General features: G+C 38.0%; 1 protein-coding gene across 4 annotated transcripts in view; it reads right to left on the bottom strand.

The window, feature by feature from the left end:
• Positions 1 to 10,150: 10,150 nt before the first annotated feature.
• FANCC (FA complementation group C) overlaps positions 10,151 to 24,378 on the bottom strand; it is a 69,777-nt gene continuing 55,549 nt past the window's right edge. For all 4 annotated transcript variants that reach the window (XM_031507467.2, XM_021531148.2, XM_021531147.2 and 1 more), the window contains 5 exons: positions 19,862 to 19,937; positions 18,993 to 19,074; positions 16,240 to 16,411; positions 13,231 to 13,431; positions 10,151 to 11,430 (listed from right to left, as the gene is read on the bottom strand). In XM_031507467.2, the coding sequence (XP_031363327.1) occupies positions 11,287 to 11,430; positions 13,231 to 13,431; positions 16,240 to 16,411; positions 18,993 to 19,074; positions 19,862 to 19,937 (675 nt within the window). In that variant the 3' untranslated portion in view covers positions 10,151 to 11,286. The remainder of the gene's footprint in view (positions 11,431 to 13,230; positions 13,432 to 16,239; positions 16,412 to 18,992; positions 19,075 to 19,861; positions 19,938 to 24,378) is intronic.

Below are 24,378 nucleotides of genomic sequence, written 5' to 3'. Positions count from 1 at the left end.
TGCAGTGAGGTCTGACCTCAGTCTCCTCTGAGGTGAACAGACCAAGTGACCTCAGCTGCTCCTTGTACACCAAACCAGCCCCCAGCCCTGGAGGTGAGGCCGCCCCAGCTCAGAGCAGAGCAGGACAATCCCCTCCCTTGCCTGGCTGCTGATCTGTGCCTGATGCACCCCAGGACAGGGTTGGCTGTCCTGGCTGCCAGGGCACTGCTGATCCATGTTCAACTTGCCAGGACCCCCAGGTCCCTTTCCATGGCACTGCTTACAGCATCTCATTCCCAGTCTGTCCAGACATCCAGGGCTGCCCCATCCCAGATGCAGGATCCAGCACTTTCTCCTGCTGAATTTCATGTGGTTGGTGATTGCCCAGACCCCTGATTTGTGGAGGTCTCTCTGCAGGGCCTCTCCCTGCCCTGGAGGGAGGCAGCAGCTCCTCCCAGCTTTTTATCAGCTGTGAACTTGCTCAGTGTCCCTTGCAGTTCTGTGTCCAGGTCATTTATGAGGATGTTAAAGAGCAGAGGGCCGAGGATGGGGCCCTGTGGAGCCCCTCCAGTGACAGGTCCCCAGTCTGATGTCACCCCATTCACTGTGACCCTTTGTGCCTGACCCATGACCCAGCTGCTCACCCATCCCATGATGTGTTTATCCAGCTGTGGGCTGCACATTAGGTCCAGAAGGATCCTGTGAGAGACTCTATCAAAAACTTTACTGGCTTCCCTTGGTCAGCTGGGTGGGTTACCTAGTCATGAAAGGAAATCAGGTTAATAAGCTAGACTTTCTTCTCATGAAGACATGCTAGCTGTGATCAATGCCTGTGTTGTCTTTCAGGTGTTTTTCAATACCCCCAGAATAAACTTCTCCATAACTTTATCAGGCACTGGAGTGAGACTGACAAACCTATAGTTTCCTGGGGCCTCCTTCCCTTCCTGAAAATCGGGACAAATATTTACCAGCTTCCAGTCAGCTGGAACTTCTGGATTCCCAAGACCACTCAAAGGAAGACATTTTATGATTACATCAGCCAGTTCTGGAAGGATTCTTGGATGAATCCTGTCAGGCCCCATAGGTTTATAGGGATCCAGCTGGAGCAGTAGGTCCTGCACATGTAAATTTTCAATAGGCCCTATCAAAAGCCTAACAGAAATAAAACTACAAACCACCAACCTTACGGTTTTCTCTCAGGTAGGTGTTTCTATATCGAGTTCCTGACAGAAGGAAGTTGCAGAATTTAGTTGTAGCAAATAAAAGCAACAACAAAATCTGATTTCCAAACTTCCTGTAAATAAATCATTACAGGAGGTCGTATCTTTTCAAACAATACTTCCATCTAGGAGGTGGACTCAGGGGACTTTGTGGGCCACTTCCAATTCAGTGTATTCTATGATTGTATGTGGCTATGACAACACAGGCATCTGTATAGGTGTGCCTTTGCCCTTAGGTTTCATTTACTTGTTTCATAAGCAGCCCCCTCTGAATAAAACACAGCATTTTGTAGGGGGTTTTTTTCCCTCCTCCCATCCCTAATTTAGTCCTTTCCAAACACAGTGGTAATATTTTTCTGAATAGCATTAGAAAGCCCAGTGCTGGACTATCTCCCACTTATTTCATCAGGCCAGCATCTAGTTAGGATCTCAGTGATTCTTTTCTGGATGTACCTTTCAGCTCTGAAAATTAATCTCAGATGAAAAAACTGTATCTATATAGGTAGGCAGGGATCACCATCATGCTGGTCTACTTTTCCGGAGTAAAGGCAGACCATAACAAGGGAGTGGCCCTGCAAATCCCTTGGCTCCTCAGTGGCAATGCATTCATTCTTTCTGTTGCAAGTACAGAGTAAAACACTCAATTTTGCTGACAGCTGCTTTCTGTCTGCAGCTTTGCTGGGAGGTGGTTGCAGCTGCTGCTGTCTCTGTGACTTCTCCTTTAGAAGGGAATTAGCTGTACCCTATTGTCCATGCCTCACACAAAATAGGGAAGGAAAGTTGTCTGGAAACAAAGATCTGACTGGAAATGCAGCAAGTGTGTGGCCTGAGGAAACAAGCTGGCATAAGAACCCTAAGGATTTCTGAAATATAAAAAGCACTATGCAAAGGGATACTACCAGAACAAATAAAAAAATTATATGGAACATTAAAATGTATAATGCAGAGCACTGTGGCCAGCCAGTTCATCTCCACAGCTGATGAAAGTCTTGAGAACTGGTATTTGTGCTACAGAAAATTTCAGGTGTTAGTTTGTAGGCTTCTCTGCATACAGAGGTTTGTGGGAGGAAACCGTGGTGCTTTTCTAAGAAGCAGCAAGCAGCTGATTCTTACATGTTACCGTGTAACCATGAGCCATTATGTTCCAAAGGCTCTACTAGTTTGGGGTTGATTCTTTCCAGGCAGAAATTGGACTGTAAATATCTGGAAAATCCACACCTTCCAGGCCCCCATACTGCAGGCAAGTGCCAGCTCAGACATGTGCGTGCTGCAGCAGGTCTCAATTTCACTACGCATGATTCAGGAGTAGTACATGAAATCTAAGGTCATTCAAATTTTTACCAGTAACTAAATGGTATTTACTTTCAAAAAAACATTCACATAATAATGTACTAAGGTAAGAGTAACATTTGAAATACACCCACATACTGTGCACAAAACCATACTCTAATTCACTGAAAGCCCTATTCCACAACACTAATTCTTAATATCTAAAAAAGCAAAATTAATACATCTTGTGGTCCTTTTAATAATGTATCTTGTGGTTTTTTAAAGCTATAAAGTATCTACCTTTGTGCTACAGTTCCCAGTATTCATGAGTCATGTCTGATGTCTTCTGTAAGTCAAATATTTCACCAGACACCTAAGTGCATTTCTCTTCCCAGCCTCAATCGCTGATGCCCAGACTAGTCAACAGAAAAAAAATTTGCAAGAAAGGACAAGGAAGCAACCAAATTGAGGAGCTGACTCATCTAGAATTTCATAAGCATACTGAGTTTACGCACATAAAATATGAAGTGAACATATACACTGATATGGCTATGTTCCTTTGTTTCTGTGGACACTATATAGTGGAAAATTTATTTTAAAATCTTACGTGCTGCCAAGCTGACATTTTAGGTTGGTGAAATATGGCAGTGCTTAAAGAAATTGAGACATTGGCACAATCCTTGGGAGACTAACTGCATCTGTCCATTTGCTGTGATAAAAACTAAGTGCATATTCTGTGCACAAAATTAATATTTTATAATACTAAAATATACCTGCTTTCCGTAAGAACAACAGGCATTTGCTCTGTTCCCTGAAAGCATGCAGAAATTGCAGTTCTGCAAAAATTTCTTTTACATGATCATTTACACATCAGAAAGCAGAACCTGGTTTTCAGCTGCCACCCCTTGGTATTAGCACAGTTCCCCAGCAGTGATGTCCACAGAACAATCTGTGAAACGCTGGCTTTGCTCATTGCCCCACTGCAGGTGATGGCTTTGCTGTCTTCTCACATGCCCCTGAGCAGCAGCTGGACATTGCTGTACGCTTTAGTTAACGCAGCTCACTTCAGAAGGGTTTTTCTCTGAAAGCTGCCTATTTCTGACTGCATCCAGGCTTTTCCTTGGGCTTGCTGGGAATGCTGTCTCAGCGCTGGAGCTCTCTGCTGAAGCTCCATCTGAGACATTTTATTCACAAGGCAGTGTTGGCTGCTTTGCCACTGGCATCATCCCCAGCCATCCTGACTGCATCTAAACAGGCTACTTTGAGAAGCTGGTGCTTGGTGCTATAATGTGATTCACTTTATCTTTAATCCTGAAGGGACTTCAGTGATCATAATCTACCACATAGAAAAAATGTATTAAAAAAAAAAAAAATTAACCTCAAGTAGTTTCTTCACAGAAACTTTTCCCACCGTTATTTTTATATTTGGTAGAAGTTATTTGCTCTATAGCTTTACCTCCTTACAGTCAGCTCCTGCAAGTACAACAGAACTAAAACCTACATTATCTCAACAACCATTTTACTCCAGTCTGCATCTGTTCCTTGGTGTGCCTGAAACTCACCTATTTAATTGCCAAGCATGACCAATTAGTTTCATTCCAATTTATTCAGTTTTACACCTTGCCCCCTAATACAGGGACCTAGACTGCCCCTTCTCCCTCATTCCACCTTTCACATGCCCCTCCAGCCACCATTTCCCTAAACACAGGCTACATGTTCCTACAGCCATCTTCATTTCCATCAGTAACATGGCAATACTACCCTGCAAAATCAACATTAAGATTTTGTAATTGCCATCACCTGTGCTGAAACTACCCATCATGCCCTGTTTGCATTATAATTTCTTAGTTATTTTTGACTGTATATGCAGGCTTTTTAATAAGCTTCCAGTTTTAGCTGGGGGAAAACATTGTTCCTGCTTGCTTGAGTTTTTAAAAAAAAGCACTTGTATGACATAAATGCTGATCTTATTTTTCTTGTCATGGTTTAACCTCAGCAGCCAATCTCCATGCAATGCTTGCTCACTCCCTCACCAGCAGGATCAAGGAGAGAACTGGAAGGGCAATGTGAGAAAACTCATGGGCTGAGATAAAGGCAGTTTAATATGGAAAGCAAAAGCCATGCAAACAGGCAAAGCAAAACAAGGAATTAATTCACTGCTTCCCATGGGCAGGCAGTTCAGCCATCTCCAGGAGAGCAGGGCCCCATCACACATAACAGTGACTTGGGACGACAAACACTGCCACTTCAAATGTTCCCCGTTCCTCCGTGTTCCCCCAGTTTATATCCTGAGCATGGTCTGGAAAATCCCTTTGGTCAGTTGGGGTCACCTGTCCTGGCTGTGTTCTGTCCCATGCACCACCAACTTCCTCCCCAGCATGGCTCTGTGAAAAGCAGAAAAGGCCACGGCTCTGTGAAAAGTCCTGATCAGCAATAGCAAAACCAGCTCTTTTATTATCAACCCTGTGTTTAACACAAATACAAAACTCAGCCCCACATCAGTCTCTGAGAAGGAAATTAACTCTACCTAATCTTAAATTAGCACACTTCTTTACACAGATGAAGAGTCAGATAAATAATCACAAGACTGAGCTTTATACAAGAACATAGCTCACCTAGTGACATTTTACAGTTTCTGCACACACCTTCTCCCCAGCACTTGCCTCTCCTTTCTTGAATCAAATCACATGAATGTAAATTTCTTACTTGATAGCTGGAAGGAATGGAAACTAGAAAGCATCCAGACTAAGTAAATAGAAAGACCTGTGTTATTTATTTCTTAAGCTAGTTGATTCACTGTTACCAGTATGAATAATGCCAGCATCAACTGAGGGGTAGATGTGATGCTGAGGAAAGTTCTACATCACAGAATGAAGGTCAGTGGTGTAGCACTGTATTTTTGCATCAAGGGAATTCAGCATCAAAACCACAAGTTTATAACATGCAAAACCCAAAAATTATTCCCCATTTTGTCATAAAATACAGCTATGAAAGACTGTGCTTTTTGGCTATGCTTTAGAGGTGGTGAGGACCCAATGTAGTCATGAAGAACCTTCTGAATGGTTCTTCCTCTTGCTTACTCCCTGAATGTCTGAAAAATCATGAGCTAAACTTTCAGATTCACAAAAGGAACTAAATAAATAGGAAAATTATGGAAATGGTGCCACAGCAGGATGCCACACAGCAGTTCTTCTTATACTTTCTTTAAATTCATGTGGATTGCCAGACTCTACAATGCATTTTGAGGAACTGTCCAAAATCCATGCTAACCATTTAAGTGGTGCACCAGTTGGGCTGTTCAGTTGCATGATTTTTGAAGCAGAGGGGGGACAGCATAGATACCAAGTTCTGTTCTTTCATTCTTCTACGAGTCTGCCAAATCTGAAGAAATCAGGGCAGGGAACAACTGACCTACAGAATGCTGGTGTTTAGACACGAGTCTGTGAGTGAAGGATCTCAGCATAAAAACAGATATGCAGCCCATACTTCATTTTATATGCAAGTTCTTAAACTTTATTCTATGATGTTTACTTAGGTTTAGGGTATTATGTTTAAAGATTAAAAACAACACAAGAAAAACAAAGAGACTGCATCTACCATGTGTAGATTCATCTTGGATCCTGGCCAGAAAGGAAGGGAAGAAAAAAAAAAAAAAAAGCAATGCTTCTGCCTAAAGAGTAGGCACATGTGGGAGCTTGCTCTGCCAATACAACGAGCAGAACTCATGAAATCAAGATCAGAGGAGCCACAGTCAACAGCTGTCATCTGAAGACTTTAAATCCCAATGTAATTATCTTTCCTAAATAGATGTTGTTGCTTAATTGCAAGGTTTGGGCTTGACATTTGTTCAGTATCCACTGGCCTAGGACAAGCCAGTCAGAGAAAGAAAGTGTGCCTGTGCTCAGCACTGGCCATTTGTACTCCAGTAAAAAAGCAAACACACAAGAAAAGAAATCTGAAACGTAATAGTGGAGTTTGCAATGAACTTGGAGAAATTTACTGATCCATGGAAAAAAATAGTGGCACTTTTCTTACGTTTCCAGAAAAGATGCTGCTATTGGTCCTCCCTACTAGAAACTCACAAATTGCCTGAGTTCACAGACACGTATCACCCATTTCCATCTTACAAATTAATCCTGTGTCATATTTCAAGGCTTCTCTCATCTTCCTGGAATCTGATACTGGCTTTTCCTTCTCTAGTCACAGACATCTGAAGCTGATATGGAAATGTGGCAGAGTCATGAGATAAAAAGCACTTAAACAGTTACTAGTAGTGTCTACAGGGAACAATGGTACAGATAGGAAATTTGTATTGCCAGCTACCATTACAAGTTAGTTGTAAATAAAAAAGCTGAAGTCCTATTTCCAGAAAACCTATACATAGTAGAAGGTATGGAATCACTAGTCAAAACAAACAGAAGCCACTTTCTCGTATGTGAAATATTAAGGAAACTTTAACAGTAGCAGGCAAATGACATATTGCATGCACCTATTTTGGAAGCCTTTAAATAAAGTCACAAGCTAAGAAATAAAATGTTAAGGAGTGAACTGTACACCCAGGCTAACTGGCACATACACAGGAGACATCTCAACAGTGCAATTCACAATGTTAATCAAGAATATGCTAAAAGGCAATCTCTTCAAGATGGCATTTATGCGTCTGCAGAAGTTCATGGGCCTAACAAATATTTTTATTGAAAAGGACAGAAAAGAGGGGGTCATTGTTTCTGAGGGTCTGCTTTTTTATTACATCAGTCCATCATCTGACATAGTACAGAAGAGTTATGAAAGAGGTTTTTAAAGCAGTAAGAGACATGAAGTTAGTTAAATATGCAGACCTACTAAAGACACTAATGCTGGACTTTTTTTCTGCTACTTGTTGATATGCAGGTTAATGGAATATCATGTATGGAATTGTTGCTTCTATCAGTACTGAATATAAAAATCACAGCTAAGCTCCTACAGCTGAGTTTCATAAACATGTTGGGTTTTAACTTTTTTGTTACTCACTCCCTTCACACACATGCAAGAATATAGAACGCAAACTAAAACACCACCATTGCCTATGAACTACATCACTACAACTCAATTAGAGCCAGCTGACATTTCAGTTTTGTTTCAGTGGCTGACAGCAGTCCAGTGCCTATCCCTTGGCAGCTCAGACAACAGGGAGCAGCACACTCAAGCCATCAGAAGGATCTTGTGAGGTTTACTCCTTCCCAGCAGCCAGAGCTGGTTAAAGGAAGTGCCAGTAAGGGAAACGCCTCTGTGGCATTCACTACTGAACAGACCACCTAACAGCAAATCCACAGAATGAGCTTCTCTCTACTAGGGCAGCAAATGGAATGTCTACCACGAGCACATCTTTTAAATCCAGGCAAGCATTTAAGAAAACTTGTATCACAAGTAAGGAAAACTTGCCAGAGAAGTGGATTCAAGCAGCAGACATCTGAACACTGCAATGAATGAAGTGCTAGTGGGATGCCTCTGGCACCAGAGCTTTCAGCTACGGTGGTTAACTACTGGTGTTGCCCAACAAAACATGCTGGTTACTTAAGAAAGCCATTGCAGACTAAAAATTCAAATACATGCTTGTGCAGAACTCCTCCTGTAACATTCCAGGTTTTGATTTTTCAAACCTGGGTCTAGTAGAAAACTGCATTTTAATGGAGTATGACATTACACATTCACACAGAATATTAGGTACTTTACTCTGACATTAGATAACACAGCAATGAAACGGTGTAAATCTGTATTTTGTTTAGTAACTGCAAGTAATTTGTGCTAGGTGTTTTATCTTATACTTCTATAATGCTAATGCTTCAAATGTTTTGAATTGTACCCCTGCCAAGACAAATATTTATCACAGTTTTCAGCTCACTGAAACAAATATTAACTCACTGTGTATATTAACACCTCTTGTCACTTACAATGATGAGAGTACAGAAACTAAAGCACAAATGCTAGAAGTAATACAATAAATGTTACTGTTGGTCAGCTAAATTGCAGACAACACCATGACAAAATAAAATGCATTCGGCTTTGTATAGGCACTGTACTGAGATTTTGATTAAATAAAAGCCACAGAAATTACATTTTTTTCTGCCTGAAGAAAATCCAAAGACACCACCGAGCACCATGCTGCAAAGTCTGCAGAATTCAAAAACCTCCAACTTCACAGGCTTAAACTGGAAAGAAGCATACTCAACAAAGAAGTAAAATTTACTGTCTGTATTCTTATTCAAAAAATGCCTTGAAGCAGAACAGTTTTGAAAAGTTCTCTACATACTGTCCAGAACCAGGGTGTGTGCTGCACCTAGAATACAAGGGAACAACTTCTTGGCTGGTTCAGCACAGAAGTACAGCCTTGAAGGCCCCAGAGAACATTTCCAGAAAGCAGCAATTACAGAGGAAAAGATGCACATTGGATGGATAATGCAGAAGTCACCATATGAGAAATCTTCCATTACTCAGATCTACCAAATTGCTCTGTAGCCTTCCACTGGCAAACTAACAGAAGTAGCTTCAACATCCCACAAAATCACAGCTTCTATCAAAGTTAGATCATAATTCAAGCATACTGAAAGAGTAAGGAAAAAGAAACACCAACAATTTATAACCACTATTCTAAAAGAGCAAAAAGAATGCCAATACATATGTAGCTTTTTTTAAGTTAGAGACAGTTTCAATTAGGTTTCTTCCTTAGAGCCTGCTGAAACTAGCAAATCCTCTTTAGTATTTAAATCATTCCGTTTTTCTTACAAAGCCAAATACAAGAAAACAAGAATATATCAATTCATTACTAATTCTGGGTTTTAACTGCCTTCATTGTACATTTCCTTCCCGCTTGAATTGATTTATCCTTGTTTATCAGCATGTTGATTTTGTTAAATTAATTTTCATGCATTTTGTAAATGAAAAAATAACAACGCTGATAAAGAGAAGATACTTTAAAATACCTGTCCAAAAACTATTATACACATCTAAATATAATACCCATATCATTCACCTAATTAACCTGCGAGAATTAGATATTGCAATTTGTTGCTGATCTTTCTTCTACATAGTTAAAATTACATATAGGCACAATATGGAGAAAGCACAACCAAAGAGCCTCACATCCAACAATCAGATTAGACATTAATTGAAAGAAAATCCCCCCCCAAAAAAACAAACAAAAAGAAAAACCAGAACAAAAGAAAATCATTCTTCCTTTGGGTTAAAATTTTAGATTATTTATCGTTCTAAATAGAGCACTCCACATCTGTTTCCAGCAGACAAATACCTCTGAGTTTGTGACCAAAAAATAATTGAGTTTAATCTCCTGATTTTCAGTTATGGTATTCAGGGAACAGAAAATGGGTTGCTTGATTTTAGTTTTTTAGAAATGTCTATTTAACAACAGAAAAATTGCTACTAACTTATTTCTGAATTTTCATTTAAAAATATTTTTTAATCAATAAAGAGAAAAACAACCTTTTCTTTGCAGACATACATTATGTGTTTGCTATTTTTTCACTAGCAAACTAACTGAGAGGGCATGTAACTTCCATAATATGACTCATTGGGAACAAAATTGTAAGAAAGCAGCTAACAGCATAACAGAAAATATCTTTCCACTTCTTACAGCCAAAGGACACTAAGTACACTGTTTTTCTTTCCCCTTGCTCAAAAACAAAGGCTACATTCAAAAAGCTTTATTAATTCAATATACATGTCTCAGATTTTATATGCAAGAACAGAATTTCAGGTAGCATCTTTAAGTAGCATAGCACAGGCATTGGCATTACACATAAGTAATCTAGGAGAACAAATTACTGAGGAAAATTAGGATTCTCTATTAGCACTATTCTCCATGCTTATTCTTCTAGTTAAGCTAGAAACAGGTTCACAAAGCTTCAAGGGAAAAGTACTTTCCTAAAGATAAAAAACATAAGCTGTTGCTACCTGCTTATGCTCCTTGCAGGAGACAAAAAAATCTAAACAAAGAAGTAAGCAAATAACTGCTGGATACAAAAATGAAGGAAATGAGTTGCAACGTTTATAGGAAATCTGTCCCTTTAAACTGGGAAATGTCCTTATGTCTCTGCTTTGCTTGCCCTCTTTTGTCTGAATAAAAGCCCCGTATTTCTTAAATTAATAAATAATAGCATCAGTCACACCACACTGTTAATTGGGCTGTACTGCAAGCAATTTTATGCCTGCAGTATCTGTTGACAAAAAACAGCTATTGGTCTAATACTTAGCGGAGAACACTGTCCTGGGAAAGCTGCAGTATTGAAAAACCCCCACATTTAGCAAATCTGGGAAGAGTTTCATTTTGGAAACATTTTCAAAAATAAGGAAAGAGTTCAGGAAATACCACTGACTGATTTCCTGAGAACACTATGAATCACTTGAGATCATCATTAGGTTCATAAAAGCAGAAGCATAGAAAAAACATTTTAGTAACAACTTACCAATCAAGCAATTGGATTTACTTGCTTAAAACACCCTACATGAGTAATTTGGAAAAAAAACCTGACCATCAACCAGATAAACAACAAGGAGATGAGTGATGATGATGTAGGTCTCTTGTTACAGACAGTACTCAGAACAAAATTTTCAAGCATCTTTAATATTTACTACTATGTTTCCAAAGTTTAACAATTCCAAACAGATTATTTTTCAATATAGATGAGGGAATATAAATGAGCAGCTATTGTTTATATAGGTATCTCTGTGCCCTTGGTAACCTGCAGTGCCAGATGCTAATGGAAGTCTGATACCTGGGCAAAGACCTAATTTGTTGGTTTGATAAATATATCACATTAAAATTCTAAACTTTCAACGTAAGTTTTTGAAGAAGTTCATTCAGCAGCTTCACAGTCCTTTGGTTTTCTTCTCCACTATGGTTAAATCTGTGTGCAGTACGGATAAGAAGGTTATGAACTTCTTTGCTTGTATCAGTTATCTCAGTAATCTGAAACACAAAAAGTTAAATTCGGCAATTATGTTGCTAAGTACTATGAATCCTTCAAAATTGTTGCAAGAAAAACAGATTTTTCCCTCACCACTGAATATGGGAGAACCCAAGGATTCTGCCCAAGGTATCTCTTTTCACACATCCCAGTGAAGCCAAGCAACTTTGAGATTTCTGTTGTCTCAAATTTAAATGAAACAAATCAAGAGGCCAGAAACTTTTTAAAGGAAACACAAATGGACAGACAGGATAACGATTTCTAAGTCATTGACATAGAAAAGAACTAAAAGTACATGAAGGTTCTGTGTGTAATTGGGGAGACATTTCAATTCTGTAAAGCTTTCAAAAGGGAAAATAAATACCTCCCCCAAAAGACGACAAAAAACAGGAAAAGACCCTAAGTTGTGATTTTTGCAGATCAGGAGGGACTTGATTCCTCATTATCTGTGTTAAACCCAAAGTTTACTGTGCTAAAAAGAACCATAAGCATGCATACCAAATCAGTTCCACACCATTCTGCCTTTCATATATTGTCTTTAGTCCCATTCAAATCACATGGAGAGCCTAGCTACGCATTAGTGATACAGATACAGTCAAAATTAATCAGACTGATAAACCAACAAACTGGCCTACAACAGTTCATGACCACTCTGCACTGGGAAATATTTAGGGTTTTGAAATTCAGTTATATTGCTATCTATAAAAAAGCAGAAGATTGCCTTTGGTCCTCCTGGAGGGATTTAAAGTAGCAGGCCAGTACATTACAGCATCAAAGCTCAACACCTGCACTCTCTTCGTGAAGAGAAACTAGAAATAGCAGTCTGTAAAAATATATACAACCCCCCAAATTTTATCCTTACAGTCTTATGCTGAGAAGAAAATTGATCATTTGTGAACTTGCACTTTAGGATGTGAGAAATACCTTCTCTTCTTAAAGAGAAAAATGTTATGTCTTTTTAGTCAGCCAGCTGTGTCAGAAAATCAGATGCCTGATGCATGCCACATACCCTGTATAGATCAGTACATAAGACCACACTGATGCTGAATGGAAAAGCTTTTGGAAGTAGTAGAACTACACACTGGCCCTAGACCTGCTTGCACAGGGAGCATGCACTTCTTACAAGAATATGGTTTGACACTGGATTTCTAATCCTACACTGAGATAGCACTGTTTATCTTAAGTAACACAAAAACATTTTATAGTTTGCCCCAATATATCTGAAGGTATACTGGCTGTCATGACCAACAGGAAGATACTGTGGCAAGCTTCCAGCCTTTTACTCCTCTTCATCTTTTTTTACACCTTAAGAGATGCTGTCTTAGCTCTTCATTTTATCCTTCTCTCTCAATTATTGTACTGTTTTCTTCACTGGCTTTGCCAACCAAGCTTCTGCCACATCAGCTGTTCCACCCAATGGAAAACAGCAAGAAGAGAGTTCCATCATGTCTGCAGTAGCTGGATAATTTAGAGAGTGGGTTTTTTTTGGAAAATCAAAATCTTAGCATATGCTATCTATACCATTGTAAATGAACTGTAGGTATCCCTTAACTGCAAGCTATTACTTCACCTGTTTCTGCATGTACAACAGTAAGCCTGTCAGTGAGATCAAGAAGTAAACAGAATATATTTTAACTGTAGCTGAAATAGGTATGTAGCAGGTTAGATATGGCTGTTGTAGTCACAGTCTTCTTTAATCCTCTGTTATGTGTTTTCTTTATTAAGAGGTAGAAACTTAAATCAAAAATAGTAAAATAAGTATGTATTTAAGTTAACTGGAAAAAAATGGAAGAAACACTTACATGGTAAATACATTCCTGGGCAATCTTATGTCCACCAGGTGAAAAGAGCAAGAAGTTGGTCAGAAGATGTGTTGTAAATTGCTGGTTACAACACTGCTCTGTGCCCATCACCCTGTGTACAGCAGCCTCCAGGTCTTTCAGAGAAAGGTCTGCACAGTTGAACAGCATCATTAGATGACTGTAGACTGCTTGAGCTTCTACCTGTAGGAAATTATTTCAAAGGGTGCAGGATCAGAGGATTGTAAAGGTCAAATCTATGGTGTTTTACTTTGGATTTACTCACTAAAAAAACCTAAATCCCCAGAGAAACAACTCAAACATGAAAAAAGTTTGAGTTTAAACAGCAGGAAAACCAGGAAAGGAAGGGCTGTAACACATTTCTTTTACAGACATGCGAAAGTGGACAAAATGGACCTTTTTTTTCCTTTGGTCTTACAAATGAAGCAGACAGGGCATCAAGCCAGGATTTAACCTTTTAAAATAATATAAGGAAATGGAGAAAGTCCCTCAGAAGAACATGGTCCGATTTTTACATTGTGGGAAAAAGAACAAAGGCTCCTAAAGGGCTCATTTCAGTATAGCTGCTGTAAATCAGTTAAATCCCCATGCAGTCTGATCTCGGCTGATAAAATGTTCTGGTAAGAATATGTGATTTAACTTCTTCCTGCGTAGTTCACAACTTACGTTTTTATGTTGTGAGATAGACAATTAAACCTAACTTTTACTGGGGGTAGGAAATATTTTAGCATCTCTAGAAGAAGAACTATGAGCAACTACTGCAAAAAAATCCTAACAATAATTCTGTTCACTGTATTCAAAATTGACTAAAAAAACTTGTAGATGGAATGCAAATGAATATCAGCTGGAAAAACAGAAAAATATACCACTGCACACCTAAAGGAAAAGAACACCTGTTTCTCAAGGATATTCACTGGGACAATTTTTTTCAGACATATGTCTGACATTGACCTACCCTTTCAACAATTTCACATAATATAGTCTGAAAAAGCTGCTATTCTTGCATTAAGTCCACAACTACATGTGAGGCACAAGTGATACCAGGATCTATAGAAAGGTAACTGGAATTCCTCAAGATTCTTTATTCTTCTGTGCATCATATGAGCCAGAGACTGCAGATAGAGAGTAGCTAGTCCTGCTCCATGTACCCTAGAAATCTCATTCTTAGGGCCAAACTCCAAGTTTTACTCCTTCCATGTTTCAGACCCTAAAGGTATGAAAGGAGTGCAACAAAGGAATAAAAAGCAGAATTTTTAGTCCTGTACATATGAGTGAACTCTAGTGAACAGCAAAAATAGCCTTTTTCTTCTTTAAATTATTTAAACATTTCGTATTACTCTCGGGCTAATATAAAGGTGTTACCTAAAATACAGAGCAGGAAGACAAAATCCTAAGTGCAAACCTTTCACACAAAAATAATACGGAATGAAAAGTACACCAGACTGACATCTGCCAGAAGTTCCCAAGGAATGTTAATACTAGTAAAAGGTGCTGTGTTTGAGGTGGAAACCACTTAATTTGGTTGAAGAGAGCTAATCTGCCAAAGAACAAATTAAAAAAACAATCTAAACACCTAACTATAGGCAAAAGCTTTGCATGAAGTGTGGGAATCCTTCTGAAATAGCCTGACCTGTGGGAAAACAAAAAAACAAAAAAAAAAAAAAAAAGTCTCAGTTCAAATACTAAGAAAAGAATGATAATGAACAGAAATATCAGACCTCTGAGAAAACATGAGTCACTGCATGGGTTGTCAGCAGAAAAGCTTTTTTGTTTCTAAAGTTTGTCTTATGTTATGACTGAATAACAAAATTGAATAGGGGACACACAGGAAGATGATTTCATATATAGGACAAAGAGATTTCACTCTGTGGAGTTAGAACAATATATTGATCTGCAGCTATAGTGCAATAGTTTCAATCACTCTTGTTTACTGCTCATATATTCCTACTTTCCCAAAACTACATCTAGTTTTTTTTTTTAGAAAAACAACCCCGATTTCTTTACTTCACACTAGCTCTAACCTTTGTTCAGTCAACCCTTACCTTGCCTTCCCAGCCAACCCATCCCATCCCTTGCTCCTAGACTATGAGAAATTTAAGAGAAAAAATATTGTAGGTGACTGGGATGCAATTTTGCATTTGTAGTGCCATCTGAAAAGCAGGGAAGGAAAGGAAATAAAATATTGCATAATGCACTGTTGTATGTGGAGCATTAGATGCAAATTTAAAGCATTATTTTTACACTTGTGGTGTACTGAGCTGCATTTTTAAATCCACCAGAATCCATCTTCATATTAAGGAAAACTACACAAGTTGCAGCCTTTTGAATTTGGTGTTTGAAGATCCAATTACTTGGGCTAGTTCAGATTTGTACAATAGGTTTAAATTAAAGGCTTTCAAGTATTTGCTTGCATACACAGATGCACAGCACTCTTCTCGCAGTACAGTGTGTAGGGTTCGAGCACTGCTCCTTCTGTTACCAGCCCAGCACATGGTATTATCATGTATTTGGTACTGTACCACATGCCAAAAACCAGATAGAAATCAGAGTAGCTTGGAAAGGTTAGGATTCAAGATTGTGTTTGATTAAGTGTCGTCACAGTTTCAACTGCTGTGATTTCTCTTGTTTCCTTCTCAGAAGATGCCATAACACAGGCATGCTGAATTCTGCCACATTGATTTTAAAAATACCATCACTAGGGTATTTTTATTTAGGATTAAAAACATCCTGGTTATCCAAAAGAAAGCCAAGAGCGTGCTAATCTATATCACATACTTAAAAAGGAGGAAAAAGCTTTTCTAAATGTCAAAACCAGAAAATAAAAATCAGAAAAAAAAACAACTTTCAAGTTCTCCACTGTGACACAATTCCCAGAGAATTTGTAAAATCAATACTTTTCATTTTTTTGATGTGCACTATTTGTTTTACAGCAATAAGATATAATCAGACTATTGGCTGCTTATTGCCACTTACTATCACTACATTACCCACCACTGTTTGAGTCCTTTGTTGATTTTCATTTTTAGGACAGTAGTAAAATGCCAGCAGCCACAGCACAGGATCTGGTTCTACAGCAGCCTTCAGTAATTGTTCTGCTGCAATATCCAGCCATTCTCCAAAACAAGCAACCAAAAACCAAATTTCAAAGAGGTCAGTGAGAGAACTGGAAAACAACAAAGATAAAATTAAGTATTTCTCATTATTTAACATTTTTAATTGCCTTAAATTAACTAGAAAGGATGCTGACACTTAACTTAAAAAAATATTTAAACTACTCTTTAACAGAGAACACCTAACCTGCTAATCATACAGCCATGTACTACTTAGTCTATTATCTAAAATAACAATCAAATGAGACACACCCAGTATTACTACAGATTAACTTTGACAGTACAACAGACTATCCTTAATAGCAGCTTCTAATAAACTGTGGCAAAATACTGTGTATGAAAAGATACATAATAAAATTCATCTTTACTCTTTATATGCTTCAGCTGCAGGATTTCCAAAACTTTAAAATCATATCTCAAATATTACACTCTAACATACTGTTGCCTTTCATTTTCTCTCTGTTGTTTTCCAGGGTTATTTCCTGTGTTTTGGTAATTAATGAGGAATTACATTTAGATGGACTAAATATAAAGTTTTAAAGTATATTTTAAAGTATATCTCCTGACAGTTAAAATTTTTGTTTTCTTAAATGAAAATTTTGAAGGTGTTTACAAAAGGATTATTGGTGTAAGAAAGGACCACCATTCATTTCCACACTTTCTCATGTGCATTCCTGTAAAGTCAGAGAAAATGAAAGAAAAGAGATGCAACAAATGACAGGTGTCACAGAAGCAAAAGGGTAAACTAAGCATGGAAGGACAAACAGAAGGACAGCTAGATTGAGAATTAGGAACAATTATTTCTAAAACATTGGGCAAAACTTGAAAGAATTAGATGGTTTTCTTATGCCTTATTCCCAGGGACACCAAAAGCTGATGTGCCACCTTTGCAAGGAAGCTAGAAGAAGATCTTAGAAATTCCAGGAGTTGATGTTACCATTATCTTGAAGACTTTCTGCTGTTACAGAGCCTGTTTTTGAGTCATGTACCCTCCACCTCCATCCCCACTGCTGTTTCTGCCCACTCTGTAATGGCACCTATGCTCCACTGCCATTGCCAAAAGTGGCCCTTCACTATTTTTGGGACTTTCCCTCACAGAATGTCCATAAGTTCATTAACTGATTTCTAGTTTAAAATGTCATGTAACATTCATTCCTCACTGAGAGTACTACATATAAAAATAAATCTCAGCACAGAGGCAATCTGTTGATTAGAAGAACACAGAAAGCACTTGGCTATAAGATTCACATTTGGTATAAAATAAAACCCCTGAAAACCAAGCTATATAAAAAAAAATAAAGCACTGAGAACCAACAGAATATGCTATGTAAGAGTATTTTTTTCTCCTCTGTAAATCTTATTAAGTTGAAAAAATACAGAATCAGGAATAAAGCAATAAAAGAAAACTGAATACAGTTTCTTCATAGATATTAGTATTTATAATATGTTAGATCCATTTTCTTTCTAATTGGGAGGGGTTTGGTAGAAAACATAATTGTTGTAGGAGTTCTAAAGGAAGTAGGAGTGCATTCTGGCAAGTACAATACTGTTCAAACGAGCATACTGTTCAAAATAAAGGGAGGAAAAGACTATATATAAACCAAGAAAGGGCTGGTCAACAAAAGGAGAACAGATATGATGCATTATGATGCTTGATATTTGTTTTATTTATTTGTTCTAAGCTCAAGTTATGTGATTCTTTAAGAAATCAGGGTCAGCTATGGGTCAACTCCAAGGACAGACAGAAAGGTTTGACACACTTCAGGGATGAACAGGCGAGCACTGAACTGCAGCTCATACAGAAAGTGAGAAGCTACCACCAGACAGCCTGGCCTCGGAGGGAACAACAAAAAGCTTTTTTCTGCCACTCAGCAAAAAAAAAAAAAAAAAAAAAAAAAAAACAAAAAAACAAAAAAAAAAAAACAAAAAAAAAAAAAGACTCCTGTGAGTTAACTGAAACCAAGCACGGCTGCAAGTATCTTTGTTCCAGTACCCAGGGGAAAACTGGGACAGAGTGGCTGGACAGCAGCCAGGCAGAAAGAGACTTGGGGGTAATTATTAAAGGCAGACTGAACACTAGCCTGCAGTGAGCCTAGGTGGCCAAGAAGGCCAAGGGCATCCTGGCCTGTATCAGCAACAGGACCAAGGTATTTTCATTATTTTCCTATAGTCCCAGAACATTCCCTACCAAAGTATAATTCATCTAGACAAACAAACCCCAAGGGCAGCAGGTCAGAAACATGGAGTGACAGCACAAAGATTAACACAACAAAAATGATACTGCAGTCTGGCAGTCATATTTATGAAAATAAGGAAGTTTGAAGTTTAGATGTTTGTACAAGCCTGCAGAAAGCCAAGCTCCTTCATAAAACAGCATTAAAAGTTTTGAGGGAGAAATGGGAGAATAGACAAGTAAGCATTTCCATTATGCAGCTAGACATTTGTTGGCCAGGTAGATAGATGCTATAAAGCTCAGGTTCTGTAAGTAATCAAAGTCCTATTCTTAAAAATAAAGCCCGTCTTAGAAAATAATAAGAAAATGATGAAATACAGCCACTAAAGACTTCAAATGGCATGACCTTTCACAAACCAATATGCCAAGGACAAAAAGTTTGAAGATCTTATACTGCTTACCTAGCATTTGTATCTTCTACTAATGCTTTGACCATATCTGAAATGTGTTTCACATGTTCAGACCAATATGTAGTTGGGAGTTCTGAGGATGAAGAATGAACACAAAACACTTAAAATCATAGCCTGTCCACTAGAATGTAACACTGAAGCATTAAGGTAGCTGTAAGATTTCTCCAAACTGATTCAGTTATCACAAAGTTAATCATTTTAAAATTTCCCAATTTTAAACAATACTATTACTGTGTTTCACACAAAATTCATTGATAAAGCCATAGAAGGAAGTACAGCTAGGAATATTGAAATGAAGCTGATGTTCCCTTGCTACTGCAATATTAATATCTAATCAGTGCAGTAGCATTTTTAGAGGCTCTTGTACTGAGCTTTAATTATTGTCCATAAAAAAATCATACCAAATTGAACAGTGGTTTCTTGATATGCATGAATAGGAAACCTGAAAAATAGTTGGGTTTTCAAACTAAAGTATTAAAATTCAAGCCTCAGAGAGAAACAGAAAGGCTGTTTCTTGTGAAATACGTGTGAATTTTTCCATGACAATTATTGATATTATAACACAAGAAGATTTTTACAATCTCTGTAACATGGCTTCATTCCTACATAATTATGCATTCTTTCTTTGTTATTCACTACTGATTTAGTTTTCTTTAAAGTTACATCAGTAGTATTGTTATATAAGAACCAGCTGTTCCTGCAGAAAAATACATTAAAAGAATATTATTAAAATTGATAAATCAAACACACCCTAAAAAGGAAATGGCAAAAAGTTATCGCTATCCATTCTTAAGTTATTTTAAGACATATACAGACCATGCAGACTTGTAATGCTGCAAATACTTTATGAAAAAACTTACCAAAAGGACGTCTGACTAAACGTCTAACAAGAGGCTGGTGATGATACGGGAAGTAGGCCTTCAGTGGAAATTTATGCTAAGACATAAAATCATTATTTTAAGAGGTTTCTGGTCAGTTTTCAAAACAAACACAGTGAATAATCTCATCTAAGGCAGTAATTAACAACACAGACCAAAGCAAGAAAACAGAAAATTAACTCTTTAGTTATTTTTAGGATTTTGCATTAAAAAGGGGGCTGTTCAGAAAATGCTTGCATATAAAAAGCAATTATTTATAGATTTTAAAAGTATATGCCTCAAAAAAGATTCAAAGCATGAAGAAAATTACACTACTAGTCTTAGTCTTTTTCCCTGTAATCCAAAGTTTTTACTCTTAATAAGCAGAGCTTAAAAGAGACACTAGTTTAATTTTATTTTACAGTGTAAACAGATTCACAGATGATATTAAACTAAGAACTAATAACATGTATAGAACTGGAGGGCATAGTGTAGATTTATTGCAACACAAAATTCTGATCCAGCAGCAGGTAGGGCAGTCACAGATAACAGACTTTCACTGTTTACCTGAGAATGTGTGACTTGCATGCTGTGAACACTGCTTGTATAACTGAGACTAGCAGCAGCACACCTTCTGTTTGTTCTGCAAACACGTACTACAGGCAGATCTAGCATGGAGCACGTATGTGCAAGTGCAACACCAACTCCCCTTGAGACACACAGAAAACCAGCCAGGCCCACGTGGTGATCACTGGCACAAAATATAGTTGGGAGCCCAGCAACTACCAGGGCACAGAAGGGTCAACACTGGGCCCAGTCCTATTTTACATTTTCATTAATGAGCTCGATGAAGGGGCAGTGGGTTCCCTTGGCAAGTTTGGTGATGACACAAAACTGTGAGGAGTGGCTGATACATTAAAGGGTTGTGCTGCCATCCAGAGGGACCTTGGCAGGCTGGAGAAATGGGCTGACAGAAGCCAAATAAAGGTCAACAAGGAGAAAGTAGAAAGTCCTGCACTTGGGCAGGAATATCTCCAGGTACACGTTGGCAGCCACTCAGATGGAAAGCAGTTTGCAGAGAAGGACTGGGGACCCAGTGGACACCAAGGTGAGTGTGAGTCAACAACGTGCCCAGCGACAGAGCAGCAAGTGTTCCCTTGAGCTGCATTGGGCAAAGGATTGGCAGCAGGTCCAGGGAGGTGCTCCTTCCCCTCCCCTCAGCACTGTAAGCAGCCATTCCAGCAGCCTAACCTGAAGTACTGTGCCCACTTAATGCCCAGCTAAATAAAGGCCCACAAGGATCATTAAAGGACCAGGGAACTTCTGTGAGGAAAGGCTGAGAAAGCAGAAGAATAGAAGGCTCAAGGGGAATCTTATGAATGTGTATAAACATTTAAAAAGCAGGGTGCAAAACAACAAAACCAGGGTTTTTGCAGAGGTGCACAGTGACAGGATAAGAAGTAATAGCACAAACTCAAGCACTGGAGGTTCTGCCTGTGTATCAGAAAACACTTCTGTAATTTATTTTTTCACTTTCTTTTTATGGTGAGGTGGCCAAGCACTACCACAGTTTGCTCAGAAGAGTTGTAGAGTCCCATCTGGACATAGTCCTGGACAACTGGTTCTACGTAGCTATGATTTGGAGCTGGGGATTTGGATGAGATGATGTCCAGAGGTCCCTTCCAATTCTTAAGCAATCTATGATTCTCTCATTTACATCTTTGAATTTCCATACCAATTATCTTAGAACTCTGCTGTCTTCTTTTTTAGGAGTAAGAAGGCATTTAGCTAACAGATAATCTCTTGAACACAGCCTGGGAATATGAACTCTATAAAATGTAATAGAGCTGTAAATTCAATGAAGACTGCATTTAGAAACTATTTTTATTGCATATATATGCATGCATCTTATAAACAAACAAAAAGACACATCCTCTCTACTACTTTTTTTTGTTCTGTCAACAACAGTTAAGTGAAATTACAGCACATGAATATATACACTCTTCTTAGTCTATATATCACTGGTGTAGTAAGACACTAAAGTCTATTTGTTGAGAGGAATTAGGCTAAACAGAAAAAAAAATCCCCATAGTAAAGTATGCGTGTAGCCAATTAACTTGCACTAAAAATTCCCATGAAAAAGCAGCCCCTTGATACAGTTAGTAGTAACCAAGACAACCCACAGCCCACACAACATATGAAAACACTTGTGAAGTATGTGAAAAACAATTTCCAGTATACTGTTTAGGCAAAGCCAAAAGATTTGTCACATAAACACAGTATTTTAGACAGTTCTTTCCTCACATATGCTATCAAAAACTAGGTACTATCAGACAGAAAAAGTTTGGATGTGGCTGGTTATTATAACTGCCACAACTGAAATAAACTGGAAATAATCACTGAACACTGCTTTAAAATATTTATCCAGCTATTTAAAACAAAATTCCCAGGTGAAAATCAATTATAATTCTGAAAGGCTCAAGGGAAAATAATTCATGAGGAAATTACAATTTCCGTCAAATAAAATTATGAACTTTAACTTCACAAATTTACAAGCAACGTGACCCAATTATCCTCAGGTCAGCTTCCACTAGCACCACAAACTTAAAGAAAATCTGCAAATACAAAACAAATCCCAACAGTTATCTCAGTATTCCCATTCTTAAATTTCTTCTTCAATGACTACAGAAATGGGACATTTTCCTAAGTAGGTTTAAACCCCATGCTCCATTTATACCATTTTCAGTCTCCAAAAACATGGAAGAAAAAAGCTTATCCTAAACACAGCAGCACTGTCTTTTCCCACTCTTTAGCTTTTTTTCTGCCAAACCTTGCTCTAAGCAGTCAACAAAGTTATTATAAAAGACATCTATTTCTGACAGCTGCCACACTGCAACAGAAGATCACTTTACTCCTATCACACAAACCTCTGAACCATCAGATACAAGCCAGTTGTTTTGCAAATTCTATGGATGCATGTTTGCCTATAGTTTTTTCAATTAACTGCCAATAAATTCTGAAGGTCTCAGTTATCAGGCAGAACCCACTTCATCTTCTGTCATTAATGTTTTTACCATTCTTCTACTAAATGCTACTGGAGCACATTATGTTCTGTCAAAGGCAATCAGATACCACAAAGACAGATACCTTAGGAATATATGTAATGATGGCATGATCAGAGGGAAAAAAGGGGATCTGACTGACTTAAAGTTTAGGAAGCAATCTGTACCTGCCTTCTTGCAAGCTGTTAGCTAAAATTACAGTTGATTCATAAACTGTGAGGGACTTTTAATGCTATCATTGAAGATACCACCTTAATTAGAAGTCCGTAACTTGAACACTATACAAGTTAAATAAAGGAAACTCCATATTTAAAACAACTTCAGAAAAATGGGCTGTAGTCCATGTTGCAATGCAAGCAGGGGAAGGACTTTCACCTTGAAGAAAACATATCACCTGCACAGCAGGATTAGCTCTTGGGTGTCTGATGGGTGTGGAATCTTTTATTTTCCTCCTCACTCACTGATCCCCACCTGGGGCTACACAGTGTGCTGCTGCCATGCAGTCAGGGTGGCTCAAGATTATCATGCACAGCACTAATGTATTAAGCAAGACAGCTGCCTGAAGCTAGAAGACAGATTCAATCACACTGCTAATTAAAAGCCAGTATGACAAGTTTCAAGAAATCTCAGCATTCTCTTAATTACCGTTTCCCTCAAAAAGATGCAAAAAATCAAAGGAACTGAACATTTTCTTTAAAGTGGAAGGTTTTAAATGACAAGGTCTTCCCAAATTTGCATCATATGAATTTGATTTTAAAAAACAAATATGATGGTCAGGATGTGACCATGTGATTTGGAAATCTGAAGTCAAGTTTGCAACCTGTAAGTAAAATAAGATTTTTCACATCTATATTCTGAAATTTTAAGGTAAGAGACTGATCTTGCTCTTGTTTAAATAAGCACAAACTAATTCCACTTAATTCAATTCAGTAAGACCTGTACAAAAATCTGTGCAGAAGAAGAGAGACTAAGCTGTGAAATTTGAAAATATAGACCAAGAAAAATTTCAGAGAGACCACTGTTGAGGATAGGGAGTATGTATTCTGTGTCCCAGTATATATTACTCTGTGTCTTTTACCTTCTGAACTGACAAATATGACTATTCAATATCCTACTTATAATTATTTAGGGGATTAGAAATGGGGTTGTTTTATCTGCTTCATTTATTGTCAGAGATCCTGCTACTGAAAAAAAAAAATGCATCTAGCATTTTTCCTCCTTTTTATCGAAGATGAATGTTCATGTTCACTCTACAGGCTGAAACTTCAGCATCGGGGGAACTGAGCCAGGGAAAAGCAATTTAGGCAGACATACTTGAGGGTTAAGTTAAGTAAATTGCTCTTACATATTGGTTTCATGCTATAATTTTACATGCAGTTAAGATGTTTGAACTGAACTTTGGTAAATCTACGCAGCCACAGAGCGATGCTGTTATTTACCTTATTATATTCAGTCACT

Source organism: Lonchura striata, chromosome Z (genome assembly GCF_046129695.1).
Source record: "Lonchura striata isolate bLonStr1 chromosome Z, bLonStr1.mat, whole genome shotgun sequence".
In the NCBI taxonomy this organism is placed as follows: domain Eukaryota; kingdom Metazoa; phylum Chordata; class Aves; order Passeriformes; family Estrildidae; genus Lonchura; species Lonchura striata.
This window is presented reverse-complemented; position numbering and strand designations above follow the sequence as displayed.